Source organism: Tyto alba, unplaced genomic scaffold (assembly GCF_018691265.1).
Source record: "Tyto alba isolate M040663 unplaced genomic scaffold, T.alba_DEE_v4.0 Super-Scaffold_22, whole genome shotgun sequence".
NCBI lineage: Eukaryota > Metazoa > Chordata > Aves > Strigiformes > Tytonidae > Tyto > Tyto alba.
In genome coordinates this window covers 29,294,694-29,316,383 of record NW_024881296.1, presented here as the reverse complement: position 1 = coordinate 29,316,383, position 21,690 = coordinate 29,294,694, and the positions used below count along the sequence as shown (strand labels likewise).

Sequence of the window (21,690 nt, the reverse complement as noted above, 5' to 3'; positions counted from 1 at the left end):
GTTGTAATCACACACACAAAAACCTAAAAACACCAGAACAATGAAAGACCTATTATGCTGTTATCACAAGGCAGTTATAAATATCTAATAGTTACCCTTTTTTAAACAAGATTTTATCTCCTTTGTTCCAGCAATGAACTTGTATCACCCTCTAAAAACTCCTCAAATAGACTTTTGTAACTCTTGTATTCCAATTCATGGCTCATCGAGCAATTCTGCAGGACACCCATATTTTAGAATACTTAATGTAGCTCTTCAACTGAAAAAAAAGAAGGGAAGTTTTCAGTAGGCAATCTGAATCCTTCCCAAATTCTTTTTTTCCACTGAAATTTAAGTCCTTTAAATACTTAGACAATTCTCAGCAAATGTACGCAATGCTCATTTTAAAGTGATTTTAAGAAATATGTATGTTGCATTAACACAGAAACAAGAAGAATTATATAAAGTTTAATTTAAAAACTAATTTTTTTAAAAAACCTTACCCTAATCCAGTTTTTAAGTTTTACCGTTTCTTGTAAATTTAAAATCCCAACAGCAATGTCTGAAGAATAATCTACAAACATTGAAAAGTTTTTCTCAAAATTAACGTATCAGCCATATTTATAAACAAAAGGTAAAAACCCTTTGCCATTACATCACGTTAAAAATTTGTTACGAGATTTTTAGACCGAAGGTTCAAATTTTAATACCGAAGGACCACTTAGACTTTTTTTTTTTAAATTTCAGATCTTTTTGTTCATTTTCCATTAAATGAATGCAGAAAACTTTAGTACCGCAGTGACAAGGTATAAAGGAATAGAAGTCTCTAACCAACCATGTGGTAGGAAGGAAACAAAAAACAAAACAAACAAAAAAAACCAAAAACCAAAACAAGAGCTATTGCAATTACAAGAAAACATTACAAAAAGTTTATTTTCAACTCCCTGCATTTTCATGTTTGGCTCTTATCTGTTTTCTTCTGCTTAATTGTTATTTGGAACCGTGCCTTGGAAGACACTACTTCTGCCTCTCCTCTCAATTTGGAAAGTGTGGCAAAGCAGCTCTATTCAGCTTCAGAGCAGTGAACATAATTGGAGCCCTAGTTCACAAGCATGAAAGGAGGTGCTGTGCCTTTGATTAGAACTACCATCTCTCTGTGGTGTTTATCTGAAGTGTTATTTCTGTCTTCAGTGTCCACAATGCCAAATTAACGTTTTACAATGCTTTCCAATGAGCTCCCAGATCTTGGCTACTGTTCAGCTCTCCCTGACTTGAAGCCTGATGTCATGCTCTGCCCTTATTTTAAATGTGACCCAGGACATATTAAGAAACGTAAGATGTTGAGATTTTTCTCTTTTATTAAATCTTTAAATCCTATGTCACACAGAATGATGAGTTGGAATATACTGCAAAAGCAGAGACGTAAGAGGCTAGGAGCCTTCCTAGTCTCAGGCAGCCCCAGGACTAAGATAATTCTACATCACCTCTGACTGGGGAAAGAGACATTAAAAAGATTCCAGTACACATATGCAAGCCTCATTTAGGGCAGGATTCCATACACGTGCTCTAGGCAAAGCAAAGCTAGGAGTGTTAGCAAAGAACAATTACCAGTGGAGGAAAAAAGGAGTATGTGCTGCCTTACTTTACTCAAAAGAAGTAAGTTTACAGATTTTTCTGGCTTTAAAACACGTGCAGGAAAGATATTACAATATATAGCAACTAGTTCTCTGCATCTGGGTGCACTTCACACATCAGTGCCCAACATTGTTATTCTCACTTCTTTTTTTAATGGAATCAAGTGCCCTGTCTACTAAATAAGGGCTTTCTAATTTTATGTTATTTATTGCTTCAGAGGGGGAGGAGGAAGAATTTCCTAGCAGAGTAAAAATAAACTGGACATCATCAGCCAGAAAAAATACCAACACCAACTGATAGAAAGTGTTTCGTTTAATATAAAACATAAATTATTTAGCACTAGTAGATAATTAGTGAAATCATTAGTAAAAGTTCATAACATAATACTCAAAAAAATAAATAGATTAATGACACAAGTGATTAAGAACTATAAGTAAAACAAATAGTACAGCTGGATATGAAATATTTCATTCAGATAACAGAAAGTATATTTGGCAAGACTGCTGTCAAAGCAGCCAGGAACTCTGACAAAATTGCAATGCATCTTTATTATGTGCAGAAAACTTCATTTGAAAAATATAACTGCCTGGAATTTTCAACACTTATTTACATTGGTAAGCACGAGTAGTCCCACTGAAGACAGTGTAGTTGCATGGGTAGCTACTCAACAATTTGCTTTAGAGCTGAAAAATGCAGTCCAAGTGAACAGTTGCTGTCAGGAAAATATTTTAAAAAAGCTTATGTTTTCAGGTACACTGCAATGTCAATGTCCCTTTGGAATTCTACCATTCTGAACACTCCTCTATTTTACTTACAACACATTTTAAAATGCTAATTTAATAACTTATGTAGTGGTTGAGCTTGTTTTGCTCCAGATCACCCTTTTTCATTTTGATTCTCTGCTCCCAATGGATTGATCTACACTCTACAGAACTGTCTAAGTTAAGGTGTAATCAGACATTAAATTGATTAACACTGTACTTGTCAGTGGGGTTCTAATGAAATATGGAAGTCAGTTTCAGATTTTACCAGTCCAGTGAGGAGCTGAACATTCAAGTTCTGTTGATTTCAAGCAACCCAGGGCAAAAGTCTTCCAAAACAGGTTTACACCATTAGTAAGTTACAACTGGTGCCATACTGCATATCTCAGTATTTTAATTTGTTTCTTGTTAATCCTAGAAGCGAGATTCTAGTTGTAGCCTTCAACATGTATACTGAATATCACACCAGTATTTGGAATTAAATGATGACTATAAGTCATAGCATTCAGGCTCAAAGGCAATATTTGTCTTTCCATTTGTGCTTAAGTTTGATCCTCTCACTGCCTTTTTCTTCTTCTTCAATTCCACCCCATGGGCTGTAGGTTCATTTTCAACACCATTAGCTGTAACTGATGATACAGGAGTATTGAGATCCATTAAGTTGTGCTGATTTTCTCTCTCATTCCTCTGTATCCTTTTTTTCTTTTTCTTTGCACCTCTAGAGGAAAGTGGATATAAAAAGAGTAAAAGAAACACAAAGTTAGCCCAAATTTAGAGCTTTTTCCACCCACAGCTGATGTGTTAGAGCAATTGTCTGCCTGTCTCCCTGGAGTACAATGCTGAAACAGCTACAAAAACTACTATTCCACAGCAGAACAAAGACAGAAAAACTATGAAGACAAAATAGGAGACCACTCCACTAGTTTACTTTTTAACATATCATAGGAGTGCTTTGAAAAGAACTGCTCACGATCTTAAAAATCAGCTAGTCTTGATCAATAGTCAACAGATGTAATTAAAAAATACAAATTACCAGTCTCCTCCTCTCATAAAAGCCATTGTATTTCTTTTTTTCTTTCCTAAGCTCAAACACCAAAATACTTGCAAATTAAGAGAGATTCCTGGTTTATTTATTCAACAATAATAAGACAAGCAGGCAAAGTACGTAACATTAGTTCTTCCATTTTAATTTACCTGAACTATGACAGATTTACAGAATCGGAAATCACTTTAATGTCCATTTATGCTTATCAGACTTCATACAATGCCAGAAGCATCAGTCAAACTCCTGTATCTTTCTCAGTCAGTGCCTTTAACAAGGGAATTAGAGTGGCCGTGGAGATGATGCCAGGGATTATGCAGACTTCTACCATGAATTCCCACCCTTGGCAGAAGTTGCAACTTTATTTAACTATAAATATGTAGTAATACTTTGACTGTAACCTTTCAAGGGCAGGTACTGTCTTTGTTCAAAATACGTATTGTGCCTAGCACAAACAAGTCTTGATTTGCGACCAGAATTGTTATGTTGAATGCTGCTGAAACACATAAGCAAGCAGATCAATCAAGACTAAAGAATGTAATGAGATGTGTGCAGTTTCCCCAAAAAGGGTGCTGCAAGAGCATTACTGTTGGTCATACTGTCCTAATATAATCATATTTTATAGATGAAAATGTTTACACATCAGCCTTGCTAATGGACTGATAACTATCTGCCTATAGTTTGAATTTTTTTTTAAGCTCAGTTGTATATTCATGAATACATGAACTGCTGCAGCTCTAGTACTGGAACACCCTAAGGAAAAAGTTATGGAGTTAAGACCCTCTGCATTAGAATTCCTGGAACAATTTGAGAAGTACTGCTGCATGAGGAAACTGGGGTACAAATCCATAATTAATCAGTAATATAAGTACCAATCTACCAAACAAGTGTTCAGCTGGGTCTCACACGTAATCACTTTTAAAATTATGCAGAGAGCACTACCTAGTGTAGCGCAACAAAACTGTACAATGGGAATATATCTGAGGAGATTATGTCTGTACTGACAAATAGTATCTAATCATTAATAATTGCGAAGGGTGAGGTTTCTATGCAGATTTTCAGTATAAAGCCATGCAAATTCTGAGAAGTAATTTCCATCTTCTTATTATTTGAACATCAGATGTGATAATGTATTGAACCTTTGAGGTACTTTGATAAAAACCTTAGTTCACTTCACTTCTAGTCTGTGGACATTGCTCTATTTCTTCTAGTCTGTAGAAGACAGGTTAACTGCTTGGCTAAGATAAAAATCTACTACCATCTTGAATAAAATTTGTTTTCCTATTGTAAAATTGTATTTTCCATCCAGAAATTCTTAAAGATGGGTGTGTCATAAGGGCTTGCTGTTCACTTTCTTTTACATCGGGTATTGTGGCCATAATGAATACTATTCTAAATAGGCAAAACAGCAATCATTTATTTGGATGACTCAAAGAAAGGTAAAGTGAGTTGTGCAATTGCTAATAGTTTCACTTCTCCATAGTGAAAGTGCATACTTGGTAGTCACATCTCACTTGATTCTTATGAAGCTTATTTACTGCATAATTCCTATCATATACCAGCACGTGACACGGATAGTAAGTGTATTTTTGTAGACAACAGGAAGATAACAGAATGTTTTAGGTGGGGCAACTATTTAAATACAGATTGGACTGGATCTCAAGTCCTGTTGATATTACTTTTTAATAGAAAACTTTTCCAGTTAAGATCACAACACTTGCATGCATGCCATTTTTAAGAATATTTCAAGACACATCAACTGCAGTGCACAAAAAACCTACAGTTCTGTCACAGCCTCTGCAGCTCACAGTTTAAGGTACAAAGTCAGAGATTTCATTAAAAATATGCAGCCATGTTTCTGATATGTTTTATCTAATCTGTACTATATAGCCTATGAACAGAAATATGGAACAGCCTTTCAAACTAGTGGCATCAGAAATGCCAGAAGATCCTTCTCTCTTCTAGCTCTCAACGTAAGCCAAAAACTTGTAATTTTTTTCCAAAAAAAACCTCGGTACGTGCAGTCACTGCTGTAATTACAAAAACAAGTGAATCACATTTCATTATGTTGTAGTTCATAGAAGAGCTGGCACAGTACATACTTTCAGATTCAAGCTTTAGATCAGGAAAAGCCATTACTCAGATTTGCATTCTGATCTTAAAATATGCAGTGAAAACTGCCCTCTCCATGTCAGACAAAACAGAAGCACCAGGGAAATATGCAGCAAAAGCATAATAAGGCCTAGAAAGTCCTGTACATAGAAGGAAAATACAGTACTGTGTAGGTCTGACATGTCTATCTTCCTCCCTTTCAAATTAGTTCTCCCTTGACAAGGTATAGCACTGAATGCTACCTCATGGCATCTTTCACTCTCCCTCAGTAATCAGCAGGTATGAAGGGCTCAGTACCCCGAAAGCTTGTAAATGAGGCTCTGCAACACTGCCCTTCGCCCAGGTGGGACAGCAATGACATGAAGCATGACTTCAGACTGGCATCTCCATGATGCTCCTGCTCCCCACAGCTCAGGAGGAGGAGGGAGCACATTCCAGTGACTCAGGCATGTAGGTGTCCTCTCTCACCTTTCTGAAGTGTAACTGAAGCTGTTTTGGGGCTCTGCTTCTTCAGCATGACACTTCAGTGTGACCTCTTCTCAGGACAGCCTTAGTTTCCATTAAAATTAATATTTCACCTTTGATATGAATCAAAATTCTTGAATTTTATTAGATCATTTGATTCCACATTTTAAATATGTGGTTCCAGATTCTTCAGTGGACGCCCAGCGTTCCACTAACGGAGTTGAGTCATACCAAAATTTTGATACTGGCTTCTAACAGACTGCATCAACATTCACAGTAACTGTACTTTTAAGGCATTTCCTTCCTTAGTGCATATTCTATCACAACATTTATGCCCAAAATTCAATGCTGAATTCAGTCATGCGTAGTTATACAGCCCATTCTTCATTATACATGAGGGTTAGACTTTCCACTCACAATTAATTTTCACATCTAGATACAGCTAGAGATAGAAAATTAAGATTTAAAGGTACGTTAAAATTAGATATGTATCTGCATCTACACTGTATATGCACAGATTATTTATATGGGGAGGGGACCAGTCTGGAAAACGATCAGTGAAATAACTTTGCTTAGATGACAGATACCTGTAATGGCAAACACAGGAAGCATTTTCAGATGTATTTTTTGAAGTATAAATGGTTGCAATAGCTAGAGATATTGTGGAAGCTCTTGTTCAAAATCCTGAGATCTTATCTGCTTACAGCTTTCACACAATGAATACATACAATTTTTAAAAGTGTCACAATCAAAGATGTTAGCTCACATCTTCTCAGTCTGTGACAACCTTTTGCAATTTACATTAAGTTTTAGAAGATGCAAAAATAGTTTGCAATTTGTAGCAAGAAAGCCTAATACATAGCTAAGGGATGACACAGGGCAATCCCATATCCCTGACTTTTGATTCGCATAGACGTTATAGTCCTTGCTTTTTTGGGGGAGTGTGTTGTATGTGTGTGTACATACAAACTGTTATTTCCTTCACGTTTCATGTGTGAAGCACTTTTTGAATGATTATCCTAAAGCTACCTTTTCTTTTTCGCTTGCTAAAACAAAATAATCCTTCCAACATTTCTCACAGTTTTCTAACAGTAGCTATAGAAATAACATCGGAAATTGTTTTAAGTATTTCTTGCTTACTGTGTTGCAGGTGATTCTCTATCTGTGTCATGCTCCAAGCTAAATTTTAGGTCCCCTGACTTACTGATGACTGGTGACATCTGTAAAAGAAAAAAAAAAAAAAAAAGCAGGAAGGTAAAAAGACAGACAGACAATGGGGCCAACACATGTACATAGAAAACCCACCAGCTTCCTGAATAAGGAGAGAATATACCTCGTTTGAAAAAGAATGTCTATCAGCCATAAAATGTTAACTCCTATGTGGTTACAAGCAAGGAAACAGTACCATGCTTTAAAAAAAAAAGCAAGCTACTTGCAAATAAAAGGCAGTTTTCAGGTACGTGTAGAAACAGAAGATTACGAATCTGCTTGAAGTCAGCTTAAAATACACTTGGTCTGTAAAGAATTAAATCATTTCCTCTACTACATGAGTAAAGACAGAATGCTAAAAAGCCATCTTATTGCATAGTTTTAACAGGAGAAACCTTTCTATTTTTTAAGCCTGCAAGTTTCAGTCAAAAGCAGTTAAAATCACTCCAGGTGACAGAAGTCAGCCTATTATAATATAATAATGTAGAATTGGCAGGGTTAGGAAGAAAATTCTTCTACTTCACACACAAAATCCTTGTTAATATAGTAATAAACTTCAGACTAAGTTAATGGCAAAAATAAACACCAAAGGAGGAAATATAATGCCACTGATATGAAAATACAAGTGAGTGCTGTAAAGGGAATGACTCTAAGCAACTAATACTTTCTTCAGCACTCACAGCCTTGTGGTTCCTTGCCATACAAAATCATGAATTCACTTCACTTGCAGCCAAAACAAAATATATTTCTGAAAATCCTATGTGAATGATGTTGAACTATATTTGTTACCCTCCTTTTAAAGTAAATATTACAGAATCTCTACATTGTACTAATACTATAATCGAATATGGACCTTTCCAAAGAACAGTCTAGCAGAATTCCCTGAAGTGCCACTAGAGAAGACTGACTTATTAAAAACGGCCTAAATTTTGTAGTACTTTCAGATATCAAAACACAGAATATTGTCCTTGTTTTACAGTGAGAAGTATCCACTTAATTAAGCTGCCTAACTGAAGGTTCTTACGATCTGTTTTAAAAACAACTGATCACATAGCCTTTCATATATTCCAGCTCAGCATTTCAGTATGAGTACCAAGGAAGGCAAAGCACACAAATAGACACATTCAGATAGCTGTGTTCACCTAACGTGGCGACTAGTGAGAATTCCTAGGGTCTGTAGGGACAGACTTCCAGTTGTCCAGAGCACTGTTTGACTACGATAGCTCTTACTTCATTCCTACAAACTTTCAAGCATGTAATGAGGCAGGAACTAGGTATCAGACCTTTTTGAAGCAGATCTTATTGCCACTACCTTCTCTTGCTTACCCTGCATACCTCTGTGTCCCTCAGTCCACTCCTTGAAATACCTTTCCCATCCCAGTGATGTGAGTAAGCAGTAGCAGTACTGAAGGAACAAGTGGGGTCAGCAGAAGGCGGCAGTGCAGGAGCTGGAGCAACAAGGGGGTGAAGCAGCAGCAGGAGCACAGCGAATGAGTGAGTGGAGGCTGGGAAAACAGGCAGGAGGTATTTGGCTAAGGAAGTAGTGGTAACACTTAGACACTGAGAATTCATCAAGGACATGCTAACGTAAGGAGCAGGCATCAGAACAGAAGCCTAGAGTATGGAGGGGCTGAAGAGGCTGTTCTCTTCTTTCCCTGTTTCTAGACCTCTTGACCACTTGTTATGCATGGGCAGATCTCACAGGAAGCTCCAAACAGCTCTGAACTATTGTCACTGTGTCTGCACTAAGATTCAGCAAACCTAGTGTTGTAAATGATACAGTGTTAGCTATTAAATTCATCCAGATTGCAGAGCTTAAATATTAATACAGAACTATTGGGGCTGTGTTTGCTTTAAAGGAAAAAATATGAATGCTTCAGATAATTATGAATATCTTGAACTTTTCTGTTCACAAGAACAAATACTGAACATAGTACAAAATACAAGCTCCTTTTTACAGTGTGCCAACAAGGGTGTTCAATTTTGTTGCCATATTTTAATTCTTGACTCTTTGGACAATACAGCCCACCAGAAGGAAAGGAGAACTTCATGTCAGCTGCAGAAGCTCTGATTTTCTGAAGTTTCTTTCGCCTTGTTTACTGTCATAAAAATAAAAATTGTAAAAAAATATATACTTCCCTTTCTAGAAGACTTGCTTGCTTTACAGCTCATTTTTTGATACTTAACATTGTCTCAGTGTCTCCACAGAAGAAGCAACCAAGGCAAAACAATTAAAGGCTAAATACACAAAAGCATAACAGTTCCTGACCCCTGAGGTAGAGTCCACAGCAGTAAGTCAAGCACTAAACCCTCAGTGTGCAACTCACGGAAACAACTGGATGTATTAGAACGCACTTCCTCGCGAACCCTGAAGCAGAGGGCATCTAAAAGAAATACTAGGAACAAAGTCTCATCCCAAGTCTACCTCTTTGGTAGTGCTTTCCTCTAGGCTGTACAGAGTTGTCTCTAAGACTGATGGTCTGCAGAGGTTCCGTGACAAAGAGGTAGGTGGACAGAATGGAGTGGAGCAGGTGATTTATTTAGGTGATTCAAGCCATGAAAGTAAATGTTCTTGCTCTATAGCCTACTATGCACAGGGGAACTCTCGCATAGGATCTGTTTCTACAGAACTCGATCCAATTAAAGATTCACTGGATCACAGACGGCAAGAATGAACATGTCGTTGTGTCTTTTCAGACTAGTCTCTAGGATGTTAAACTCAGTAGTAAGTTCGTATTTTGTTTTATGGAAATGTACTGAACTCCTCAGAACCACAATGATGCCTCCTGTCAAAACTGTTCTAATGAGTCAAGTTTGGGAGAAGTGCTGTGACACCACATCACACTCATTTTTTTCTTTCCTGCTATTCTGTACCCTTGCACACATTTCCTCACTAAATGAAAAAATGGCAGGAAGCTTTTTTACTGGAATTACATATATTTCTTTTGTCATGACCTTCCTATTTAAAATGCAATTAACTTATAATTGCTTTTTTCCCTCTCTAGTGTTTTTAAAGAACAAGCCTATCTAAATCAGATTAACCATACTGTAACCTTTATGTCTAGCAGTATTAACTTAATAGTGAGTATCTAACAGAAACTGTGGTTCTGTATACAACACACATGGGCATGAATTGTTATCTTCCTCATAAAAAACAGCTAAACCACTGAAGTGTTTCAGACTAAGCCAACATTCGCTAGCTTCTCCATCCATGAATGCTAGAGCCACAGGCGGAGAGGACTTTGCCTTGTCTTGTCTTTGAAACTGCAAAATCCCAGGCCTGTTCAGGGCTAGGAGAGCCAGCAGGAAATCTGGTGGGTGAGAACTGTAGTCATGGCTCAACACTGACAAATACTGCATCTCAGAAATCAAGTCAACTGGACAACTACTTGAGGGACAACAAACAAAAGCGGGGGGAAGAGTGGAGAAAAGATACTTCAGACTGAAGCACTATGGTTTAGAACAGCTGTTTTCAGTCTTGAAGTTTTGGCCCCTGGGAATTTACCTGTGGTTACAGCTTTGCATGAAAATTTGCATAAAAATAGTTCAATCCTGTTCAGAAGGAGGCTATGAGGACCCAATCAGAAAACCATGGGGAAGAGAGAAGTTAGCTTGCTCCTGAGAGCTATCTTAATAATGTAAGTGACCCTCACTAGTATTTTTGGTTCTGCTTGACCAGTTCAGTGACTCAGCCTGATTCTTCCTATCTTTAAACAGACCAGTCACTTTCAGCAAATGACTATGGATGTGATTTCATCTTTTCTTTTTTTTTTTTCCCAACAGGTATTTGCTTATAAAGCAGATACCTTTTCTTTCAATGACTCCAATAATACTATAGACAGAGGTGGAAACATTTTTTGAGACATAATGCATCAGGAACCACAGAGGTGGTTTTGAAGTTGAAAACTTACAAATAAAGTAGAAACATACATGCTTAAGAGAGAGTAATTCAATTTGAACAGTAGAAACTGCATTTTAAAGGGAATACAGAATACCTAAAACAACGAAATTACAGAATTAAAAAGCTGAAATATCTTAATGTTGGGTAACATTTAAAGAAAAATGGTACATTCCTCATAGATGGTACCATAGTAACATTTCCTTCAGAAGAATTTATTTGAGAATAATCAAAGTAATTACTATCTCAAAAGTAGGATTTGCAAAGATGCATCTATTTTATAATGCGTATTCAACAGTTTATATGGAAGATCACACAGCAGCTTTGCAAGTGTGATTCTAGAAAAGCAGTTTCTTTCAACCCAGATGTCAATGTCTTCGGAAAGACAGATCCGTAATCATATTAGGCACAAATGAAATCCAGAATTATGAACTTCACTGTAATATAGTCCAATTCAATTGAATATCACATTTTTTAGGGTCTGCAAACTCTCTGAACTTTGAAAATGAACACACTTCATGACGTGTTGAAAGTCTTCAGCTCTATTCACTACAACAGTTCCACTGTATTAATTCTTTAATGTTTCCCTCATTACATTATCACATCTTCCTAGTCCCTCCTCTTCCAAAAAGATAATCAGTCAAGTGTTCCCCAGTCACGTGAACAAAGGCACCATTAAAGGAGAAAACAGAAACAGCACAAACTATAAAATGAAAGTTTTTGATGAAATCAACAGAAAAATTTCTAGCTAGTATTTTAGGAAATATTTTGGAGCAAGTTTTCTATGCTTTTGAAATTTTTAGATCTAAGAATTTTGAGCCCACAAAAACACCCACATTGAAAGAGCTCAAGCCCAGGGGAAAAGCATCAGTTGCTTGGCAGGTTAGTTTCAGACATGCTAGGCTAAGTATTCAGAAAGTGTGGCAACAACCTACTCTAGGGGAAGAAGAGTGAGAACATGAATTATTTATGTGAACAGTGATAATCCCAAACTTTGTTTAAATATACATGAAATCAAGTTTTGATGATCTCTGGATAGGTTATCCAAATTGTGCAATAATGATGTAGTTCTTGAAGGTAACCCTTTTCTTTTCATGATTATGACCATTATTTTATACCTTAACATAATTTTTCAAACATAAATACACTAGAAAGAGTATTTTCTTACAATTCTAATGGAAATTTTAAATTACTGCTTTGTTTTAATCTGTTACTACTTCCCACTATTCTTACATAATGTAGAACTGAGTATTTAACATTCAGGATCCAATTAGATGCATTTTATGTCTAGTACGCCATCTTAAATTATTAAACATATTCCCAAGATTTTATAGACAGTGGAACATTTCTGGCCAAAAAACCCGACACTTTATTGACTTTGAAATATCTCTGATTTGCCAATATTTTGCAAAACCCAAATTCTGGTTTCTAATAGAATCCTATCTGAATTCCTGTCTTTTCTGCCTTTGTTTTAAGGAATCTGAAAACGGCACATTTACTGGTGCAGTGAGATGACAGGTCCGTGTGTACTTCTTGGGATTCCTCATCAGTGCAGTGAGAACTTCACTCCATTAAATTTCTATTGGCAGTTTAGATGTATGTTGTAATTAAAGATGATTATGACCTAATTTTGTGGCTCAGGAGTTAAGTAACTCATAAGGCAGGAAAACAAGGTTTGCATAAAATTATTATGTTATGAATGCAAAGCTGATGGTAGACAGCATTTTGAAAGCAGGTTCTTTGAACTACAACTTTTTTTTATTATTTGCAAAGATTAATACTGGATTTTGAGTATTACATACTCTTCTAATGTTAATGATTCCATTTTATTCACTCATAAAATTCTGACGATTAGCAAGATATGCATTTATAATATCTGCAGTTGGAAAGCTATTTTTAATTAGACTATCTGGTATTCTCAGTAATTAAAACCATAGTAGTATTCTACATTTTAAGTGCCCTATATAGTCCTGTCTGGTAGCAAAATCTCATGAGTAAATACTATGATGATTTTCACAGTAACTGTGTTTTGCAGTCTTAATAGAACTAAATATTCAAGTATTCCTCAAAAAAAAATCAGAAAGAACAAAAGGTATAGCAGACCTGGATATAAGCAAATATTTGGGAAAACATGTTTGTGGCCAAAAACCAAACACGACCAAAAAATTCAGTTATATTTTCCTGCTTGTGGTAACAACTCAAGAAAGAATTTAATGAATTGATAAATATTTTTGGGTTAAAAAAAAAAAAAAAAAAAAAAAAAAAAGGTTCATTTTCTGCCAAAGCAAAAAAAGCAAAAAACCAATATGGTATTACAAAAAGATGATTTTTCTAATTTCCTATGTAAAAGAAAATGGCATTTTCCTTCATCAGCTCTTATATTGAAAAAAAAAAAAAATGAAAGGAAGAAAAGTTGCTGTGTCACTGCTGCAACACAGGAACTGCCATAACCGATCAGCCCCCTCAGTGGTCGTCTTAGCAGCTTTGTCTCAGAAGTATCTGGTATTGCCTAAAGACAAAGAGCTGTAGAACCTTCCTTTATTACAACAAACAGCTGAATGACAATTTGTTTCTTCAATGCAACACTGCAGCTTTTGTAAAACCATTATGCTTAAAGGCACTGCAAGTCTTAGAGAGATTGAGTCATCATTTGATTCAACTCACTATAATCTTGATGATTTATATAATGTTGACATAACTTGAAATTTAAAAAAAAAATCAACCAGATTGGTGTTTTCCAGTCATTTAGATGCTTTTGGAATCTCAACCATTACCTCAGCCTAAAATGCGTTATTAAAAAAATTAATCCCTGAGTGCACAAGTTTAATAGTGTCTTGTAGTAGCTTGGTACACCAAGTTAACTAAGCATGGCATAAACAAAAATTTCCTTCTACCCATATTAAATGTGTCCCATTCCAGCTTAAGGTCCCCTGATCTTGTTTAACAGCAGAATGGAAAAAAAAAACCCCAAAAACAAACAAACAAACAAAAAAACAAAAAAAAAAAAAAAAAAGAAGGAAGAGTACATCGAATTCATCTCTACATCATGTACTATTTTATACACTCTCTTCACTGCTCATTCTTTGCTTGCTTAATTTTGTAAGTATACCCTCTTACACTATTTTTTCTAGGACTTAAAAATGTTTCATTAATTTCCTTGGGTTCTCTATGATTTTGCAGCATCTTTGGATGCTGTGCAAGACGAAAAGCAACATATTTGCTTGGTTTTGAACTGTTACTGTATGCTTTATTCACTATGTCTTCTGAGTATCTGTATGTACTATACAGACTACTACAAAATTCCAACTAATTATTAAATATGCAATCAATTTAATTCAAAGTGCCAGTAGAATCGAAGAGTATTTTGATGAAATATTACTAAAGCTGAGTGTTACTAAAGAAGTGCTACTACTAATACAAAAATTATTGTTAGAAAAATATGTCAATCATAGACACTTGAGAAAATACAAGCTATCAAAACTAATCAAACATTATCTCTCACAAAGTTGAATAATAAATACTAGTTGCACATGTTAATAGCAATAGTGCACACAGGAGTATTTTGATCCAGTAAATCAACTAGATTCCTACTAGATTAAAACAGAAAAAAAGATGTGGATAAAAATGATCAAGTCTTTAATGACAGTATCTCAGCACTTCTCTCTTTCCTAATCTGGGTATGAGTAAAACTGGGTGACTATAGCAACATATTCCCTCTGAGATACCTTCCTTGCCTCCAGCACTGTAGGCAATAGATGAAAGAAAACTTCATGCTTTCCTGTAATGTTGTAATTTTTCCTATATTTGCTCCAGTCTGCTTTTACAGGAGTATCTGGAAGTAATGCACCCTTGTCTTTCTTGGACAATGGCTTGGGCTATGAATTTCTCAGCTACGATGAGGTAAATGATACTTCAGATTAATTATTATTACTCGGTGTAGTGATTAATTCTGTTTTTCAAGTATAGTCAGAAACAAAACACTTAGTAATTCGATATATAGCAGTTGGCTTCAACAAGACAGCTGGCTTCAACAAGACTGCCAAGTGAGTAATCTGTACTCAATAATTTATTAAATGTTACCTTCTCTGCTCACCTAGAGAAATAAAAACAAAAGCTACACAAAAAAAGTTAATAGAAGTAGCTCTGAGTGTTTTAACCTTGAACACTGCAGTATATATTATGCAGCAAAGATTAGATAAAGCATCTGAAAAAAGAAAACCTTGTAACTAAGCAACAGCATATATTTTGAGTCTTGCAAATCAGAAACAAAATATTAGATTCAATTTTAGAAAATTACATGGAAAAGTCAAGTAATTTGGAAGAAATTTGAACAAAAGACATTTTTAAAGTAGTTATGTTAGTATCATTTGACTAAATGAATAGCTGTGGAAATCACACTTAAGAAGGATAAAAAGATTTTGGAATTAAAAAAAATCTTAAATTCTAATAGTTACTGTATTAATTTCTATTACTTTTTTTTTTTGCTTACAAACTATCCCATGTTTTAAGACAATCATCTGTCTTACTTCACAGAAGGGGAACATAAACTATGCAAAGTTTCTAATCTCTGTTTGTCTGGAGAAGTGAGAGTCATTTGGCTTGCTTTGCACATAGCGGTATCTCTAAAGATCTGAGAAAAATAAAATAAAAATCAAACCGATATTTTTTTCCTTGACTAAAACCTGGCTGCTGTTTCTTTGTTCTTCTGTACGTACTGTATTCTGACTGATAACTAAAATCCCAGAAACAGGAATCCTTCTGCATACAATATAGTATGTGATATGTAAACAAAAATGCCATATGCAAGTGCAACCCAATGTAAGTATACATACGGTGGGAGTGAAGAGATATTAGATATAGTCAAGACAAGCCTTTCTTTCCTTTGCTCTTGCAAACTATGAAGTCTCTATAGTGCACTCCCCTGAGCAACCTACAGGAATGGTTCCTTCATTCACATCAAGAGAACCATCAGCAGCTTTTTAACTGAAACATCCATTGACAAAGTCAGCACCTTTAGACGCAGCTTATCTCCTGGTCTGGTAATAAGGCTTTATGATCGCACTGTATGTCTTTAATTAGGGTATTATTACACGGACTGAAAAACTCTTGAGAGAGAAACATCACAGCTTTTTCCTAAGCAAGCTGACAGATAAGGAAGTTTCACGCAGAATATCTGAAGAATCTGTGGGCAGTGCATATTCCAAGAATGACAGTCAAGTGTCTGAACGTATGGCAGGTATTGACAAATCCATGTTGTTTCTCCAACTGTTATTTACCTCAGGTAGCTGTGAGATATTTCTGTAAACCTTGGAGTCAGTGGGAGATTTGACACTTATTACAATGGCGCAAAAGTAGGCAGAAGATTTAATTGCCACATGATGGAACTGCTGGTTCCACATGAAACAAATGTCAGACATCTACTGAAAATCGACCTGCTTGCCTGGAATGAGGTATACGCATAAAATTTTTCCAAAAAGGATTGGAAATTAATACAGTCTACCTGGCACACAGAAGACATACTCCACCACTACTTACAGAATCCTTTCTTTCCAATTTATTACCTTATGTAGTGTTGGAGAACCGTCCTCTGCTTCTGCTGGTCCTTCAGGTAGAACAGGAGCAAAATCTGGTGCTAATCCTGAAGTTGGTTCTTCATATTCTTCTGAAAACAGGATTCATAATTCACCATTATAAGAGCCATAAAAGAATTACGAAATTGTCTATTTTATGTGAAAAATCATGACATTACGATCTAGCCAAAAATGGGATGTGAATTGAAACAGGTGAAAGATGTTTGAAGCTAAACTTTGTATAAGAATTTATCAAAATGTTCCCATTAACTTTTATTTATATTAGTAAGTTTAGATTTAAATGTGCTTTATATATAGGTAATTTGTATAGGTAATTATGTAAAATAAAAACAATCAAACATTTACATGACTAAGAACAAAGTCCAAACTGACAGCAATGCAGCTGATACTTAACAAATATATCATATGCATTTCTTTTGATTCAATAACAAGATGGTCACCAAATGAAATAACAAATGATATACCAGAGGTATTTTTGTACAGTTGGACAACTGTCTCAAAAAAATTTTTTTTTGTTTTGTTTTTTTTGTTGTTGTTTGTTTGTGTTTTTTTGGTTTTTTTTTTTTTTTGTTTTTGTTTTTTTTTTGTTAAGAACAACAGGCCACCACTGAAGACCCTTCCTCCAGACTGCTCTCTGGCTTATTTTGCAAGGAAAAAAGGAAGGAGAAAATGCACAGGATGTGCAAGGGGAGGACAGAGGGGAAGGGCAGTAGTTAAGCTAACTTTAATTACCCTCATCAAGTTAACCCAAGGAGCTTTTTTTGTTTGTTTGGGTTTTTTTGTTTGTTTGTTGTTGGTTTTTTTTGTTTGTTTGGGGTTTTGTATTTTTTTTTTTTTTTTTTTAGAAAAGAGGCATAAATATTAGCTCTCATTTGAAAGACAGAGGGAGGAACTAGAAAATGGGGGAAAACATCTTGAGAAATGTTGGGTTAAAAGATTTCTAAACACCAGTATAACTGATAGTTTGATATTTTAGGAAGGTAAATGAATTTCTTGTAGCATGCAACTACACACTATGTCCATAAGCTGAATACTAACAACTGTCAGGACACTGAGCACCTTTACATCAGTTGGCTCAGCAGGTTACCTACTATATTATTTGTTCAGTTTCACTTAGGTTTAATCAGAACTGTTTTAATGACAAGGACCTGGTAACAAGTTCAATGCTCATATATGAGGTTTAACCACTACTGTTCTTTTAAAACTCCCTACTGAAATCCACTTATTTGGGAACTAAGCATTATCCATGAGAGTAGGGGCAAAATCAAAGAATTTTTACAAAAGTAACTGGTTAGATCTAACAGAGATTACCTAAGAAAAACTTAAGATGTCTGTGAAATGGTTTGATGTGTCCTAAAACATTGCCAAGGAAGAGCATGAACCAGGTGGCTACACGTAAGAAGAGACAAAGAATCAATACAGTTGACTGATAATTAAGCCAATACTATATAAGCTGAAATGTTTAACTAAGTGTCAGTATCTTCCTAAATTGGGTATGTCAACTTGCTAAGTGATTAGCTAACTTTAAGTAATTTCTGCATCACAATAACTCATCACTATGCCATCGGTACGCTACATAAATTTGTATCTTCAAAACAGTAAGTGGTACAGCACGGTAAAACCTTGGACCATCAGTTAAACCCACACCGGTATACCAGGAAGACAGCAGTAAACTTACTTTCACCAGCCACATAATTAGCTGGAAAATAGCCTTGCTGTCCATTTGCTAGGCTGCCAAACCACCAGTTATCATTATCTTTGTATAACACTTGGATAATGTCACTGCGATGGATGGTTAGCTCATCTGATCGATGCGCTGTGTAGTCATAAAGAGCCACTACCTAAAAGAGAGATAAGAGCACCACAGCTTTATCACAACCATGCCACAGAGAAAAAAGCGCAACATTCACTTCCTCTTGCAGAAAAGCAGCTGAAACCAAAGCTGCACTTTGGTAAAAGCTGAGGCTGTCTCAAGTTTTGCTAATGGGATCAGGGGTGGTGGGAAAGCAGCAGGAGAGGCAAGATAAAGGACTGTGGGATTGTAGAAATGGTTAAGAACATTCAATTCACTAAGATTAGCTTCAAAACAGCAGCTGTTAGTTTTATAAGCAATTTACTTGTGAAGCAAAAGGGAAAAAAAAAAAAACAACAAAAAAACCCCCCACACTTCATACATTCACTTTCTCAGAATTGTTACACCACCTTCAGATCCCATTTTGTGAGCGCTCATGAAGCATATGTGTTCGAATAAATACTTCAACTGTATGACAGTTTTACCGAAGGAAAACTTTAGTATAAAAATATCATTGCAAAGTTTTGCTCTGATCAGTTTGTTTTTCCCCTTTTTTTTTTTCCTTAGAAATAAAGACTTGCATTTACAATTTTATAAATATCTGCCAAAAATGTTTATATTCTATTTCACATAATAAATCCATTTGCCAGTGAAATAGTGTGCATCTATATTTTTCTGGAAAAAGGTATACTTTTCTGAAAAAAGTGGTCAGCAGCATGTATACTACACAGAATACATTATCAGAACCCTGCTTTCTATTCTGAATATTAAAATATCACGTATAATTTCTTATTTATTTCCTATGCTCTATGAAGAAAAATCTGTCCTGATGATTTCAGAGCAGAAAAGACTGAAAGAAAACAAGTGAACTGAAAGAATAAGAGAATTGCTCACTTCCTTCATCGTAAGTGAAGAGCAAAAATTATGATCTATTTTACACAAAGAACACTGGTTCTCTACATATAATCTTTACCTCACATTCCTCTATGAAATTGTAAGTAAAGAAGTCAGAAACAGGGATCATTAGGAGTGATAGGAGGTCACAGGGGACTGATGGAGACAGCAAAGTTATTATGAAGATAGGTATTTGGAGAAAAAACTTCCTTATTTTATTACTCATGCATGCATTTAAATCCCAAGACTGATGAACTGTGCAGTGCTTTTTACATTTGTATTCCTATTTTGAGTAAGGTCTCCTGTGAGATATGTGTGTAAAAATATTGCCAATGTCACTTGTATTTTCATAATTCCATGTCACCAATTAAACAGATTATATCAGTTATAAATGGGAAAAGATGGAAATGATTCTATCACTATAAACTCTATGTGGTAATTTGTGAGCTGGTCAGCATCAAAGAATTAGTATCAGCACAGTTCTCAGTAGACGGGAAATTTATCTCAATATACATTCAGTAATCCTGAACTTACAAAAAGAAGCTAAACAATGAAATATCCTTTATTATAACCCTCTTCTCTGCATTAGGAAAGCTAATACAGTAATTACTAAAAAATTACTAAAAAAAGGTGATGTTAACAGTACAGAAATACGAACTATAGAATAGAACCAAACTAGAACACACTAATGAGCACCACAGAGAAACAGTAGAGAACTGGAAGCTCACATGATCATGTCCAGTAAGGGGTGCTCTAACAGTGCCCACTTCAGTTAAGCGGCAAGTTTCCTTAGCAATGGTAGAATGAAAATCATGAGGACGCTTAAAGTTTCAAAAAAAAAAAAAAAGAATGGACTGTAACTAATTACTTGGCAGCATGAAAAACAATGAAAGGCAGAGCAACAAATACTTCTTTTTGCAGCATGTTTTGTAAGATAGTTCTGGTGTAAACATTTTGTTTTTTTGGAAAAAAATTACAAAAATTCAGTAACATGGAAACATTGCCAACAAACAGTTCAAATCAATCAAGCAAGTCCCACTGTCTGTCTCCCAGAAACAAAAAAATCAAAATACCAATGTATCCTGTAACACAACTGGTTTAGCAAGCCTGACAATTTAAACAAAACATGGAAATTACCATTATGTTCTCTGGAGACATATGTTCTGAAAATGACCACAAGAGGATACAGGAAATGTACCTTAGGACCAAAGAAGAATGTAAACCACTCACAATGACGCCCAAAGCAATGGAATTTCTTCTAGTGTGACATTCAGACACGTTAAATTCTGTCTGGGTCCAAGTTCAGGCAAAAAAATCTGTATTCATCAAAAGTTTACAAAATTATTTTTCAAGAGTGGTATAAAACCAGCAGTGATGTGGATATGCTGTTTATGAACATGTTTGTAAGAATTACAAAATCTAGGGTGGAAAAAAAAAATCCTTGGGAACATGCTAAAAAAAAGAATGTGCTTTCAAAAGCACAAATACAGGGTAACAGGTATAGAGGACACTGAAAAAAATGACATAATACTTACTGTCTCTTGCCTGAGTGGACAACTGCTTCCTCCTCCCACCCCCAGTGCAGTCAGGCAGTCATCACTCTAGAAGAAGAAATGATTTTAAAACATTAATATGAAGTATCTTGGTAAACTATAATTTTGAGTATTTTTATGTCTACTGTAAAACAGTAAGAATTATCTGTAACAAAATGCTTTTTTTGAAAAAGAAAAAGCAGAAGTCATGTTAGGCAACACTGAGTAATACTGTCTATATAGATAATTAGAAAAAGATATTTAGTTTTTCAAGCTTGTACACTACACTAAAGATAACCTGACGGAAGACTGAGGATTGATGACCATGCAGTCTAACCTTGTTTGCACTGCAAACACTACAGTTAAAGAAGTTATTGCAGTGAATTTTACCTCTGAACCAGTATGTAATGGATGTCACTTTCATACAATGAAGAATTTCAGGTTGGTCTTAATAACCAACACTTTCCATTTAATTCTGGTTGTTCTTTCTTTACCACTTACTCTTCAGGCTTCCAATGAAGTGAAAGGAATAGCAGTTACATAATGCAATAATTAGGATGTGCCTGTACCTACAAAAATTTATTTCTGTCAAACAACAGAATTCTTCAGTTGAAAGAAGAGCTAGAACAGAAAAATTATGAAAATTAACAGAGGGACAACAAATTAGAATAAAGGAAGGGATGGCAGTCCTTTGCTCATGTTACTTAATTTTTTCAGTGGCCTATTTTCACAGAGGGGAAACCAGTTTCCCATGGATTTTGTGTGTGTCAAAGGATACAA

General features: G+C 35.4%; 1 protein-coding gene across 3 annotated transcripts in view; it reads right to left on the bottom strand.

Moving 5' to 3' along the window:
* Positions 1-1,670: 1,670 nt before the first annotated feature.
* AHI1 (Abelson helper integration site 1) overlaps positions 1,671-21,690 on the bottom strand; it is a 95,165-nt gene continuing 75,145 nt past the window's right edge. The window contains exons 21-26 of one of the 3 annotated variants that reach the window (XM_042795925.1): positions 20,914-20,979; positions 20,107-20,199; positions 18,371-18,533; positions 16,663-16,763; positions 7,135-7,214; positions 1,671-3,093 (exon numbers count right to left, since the gene is read on the bottom strand). In XM_042795925.1, coding sequence (XP_042651859.1) covers positions 2,865-3,093; positions 7,135-7,214; positions 16,663-16,763; positions 18,371-18,533; positions 20,107-20,199; positions 20,914-20,979 — 732 coding nt within the window. In that variant the 3' untranslated portion in view covers positions 1,671-2,864. Of the gene's footprint in view, positions 6,437-7,134; positions 7,215-16,662; positions 16,764-18,370; positions 18,534-20,106; positions 20,200-20,913; positions 20,980-21,690 lie in introns of all 3 variants that reach the window. The other 2 variants (XM_042795927.1, XM_042795926.1) reach the window with 2 other exon arrangements.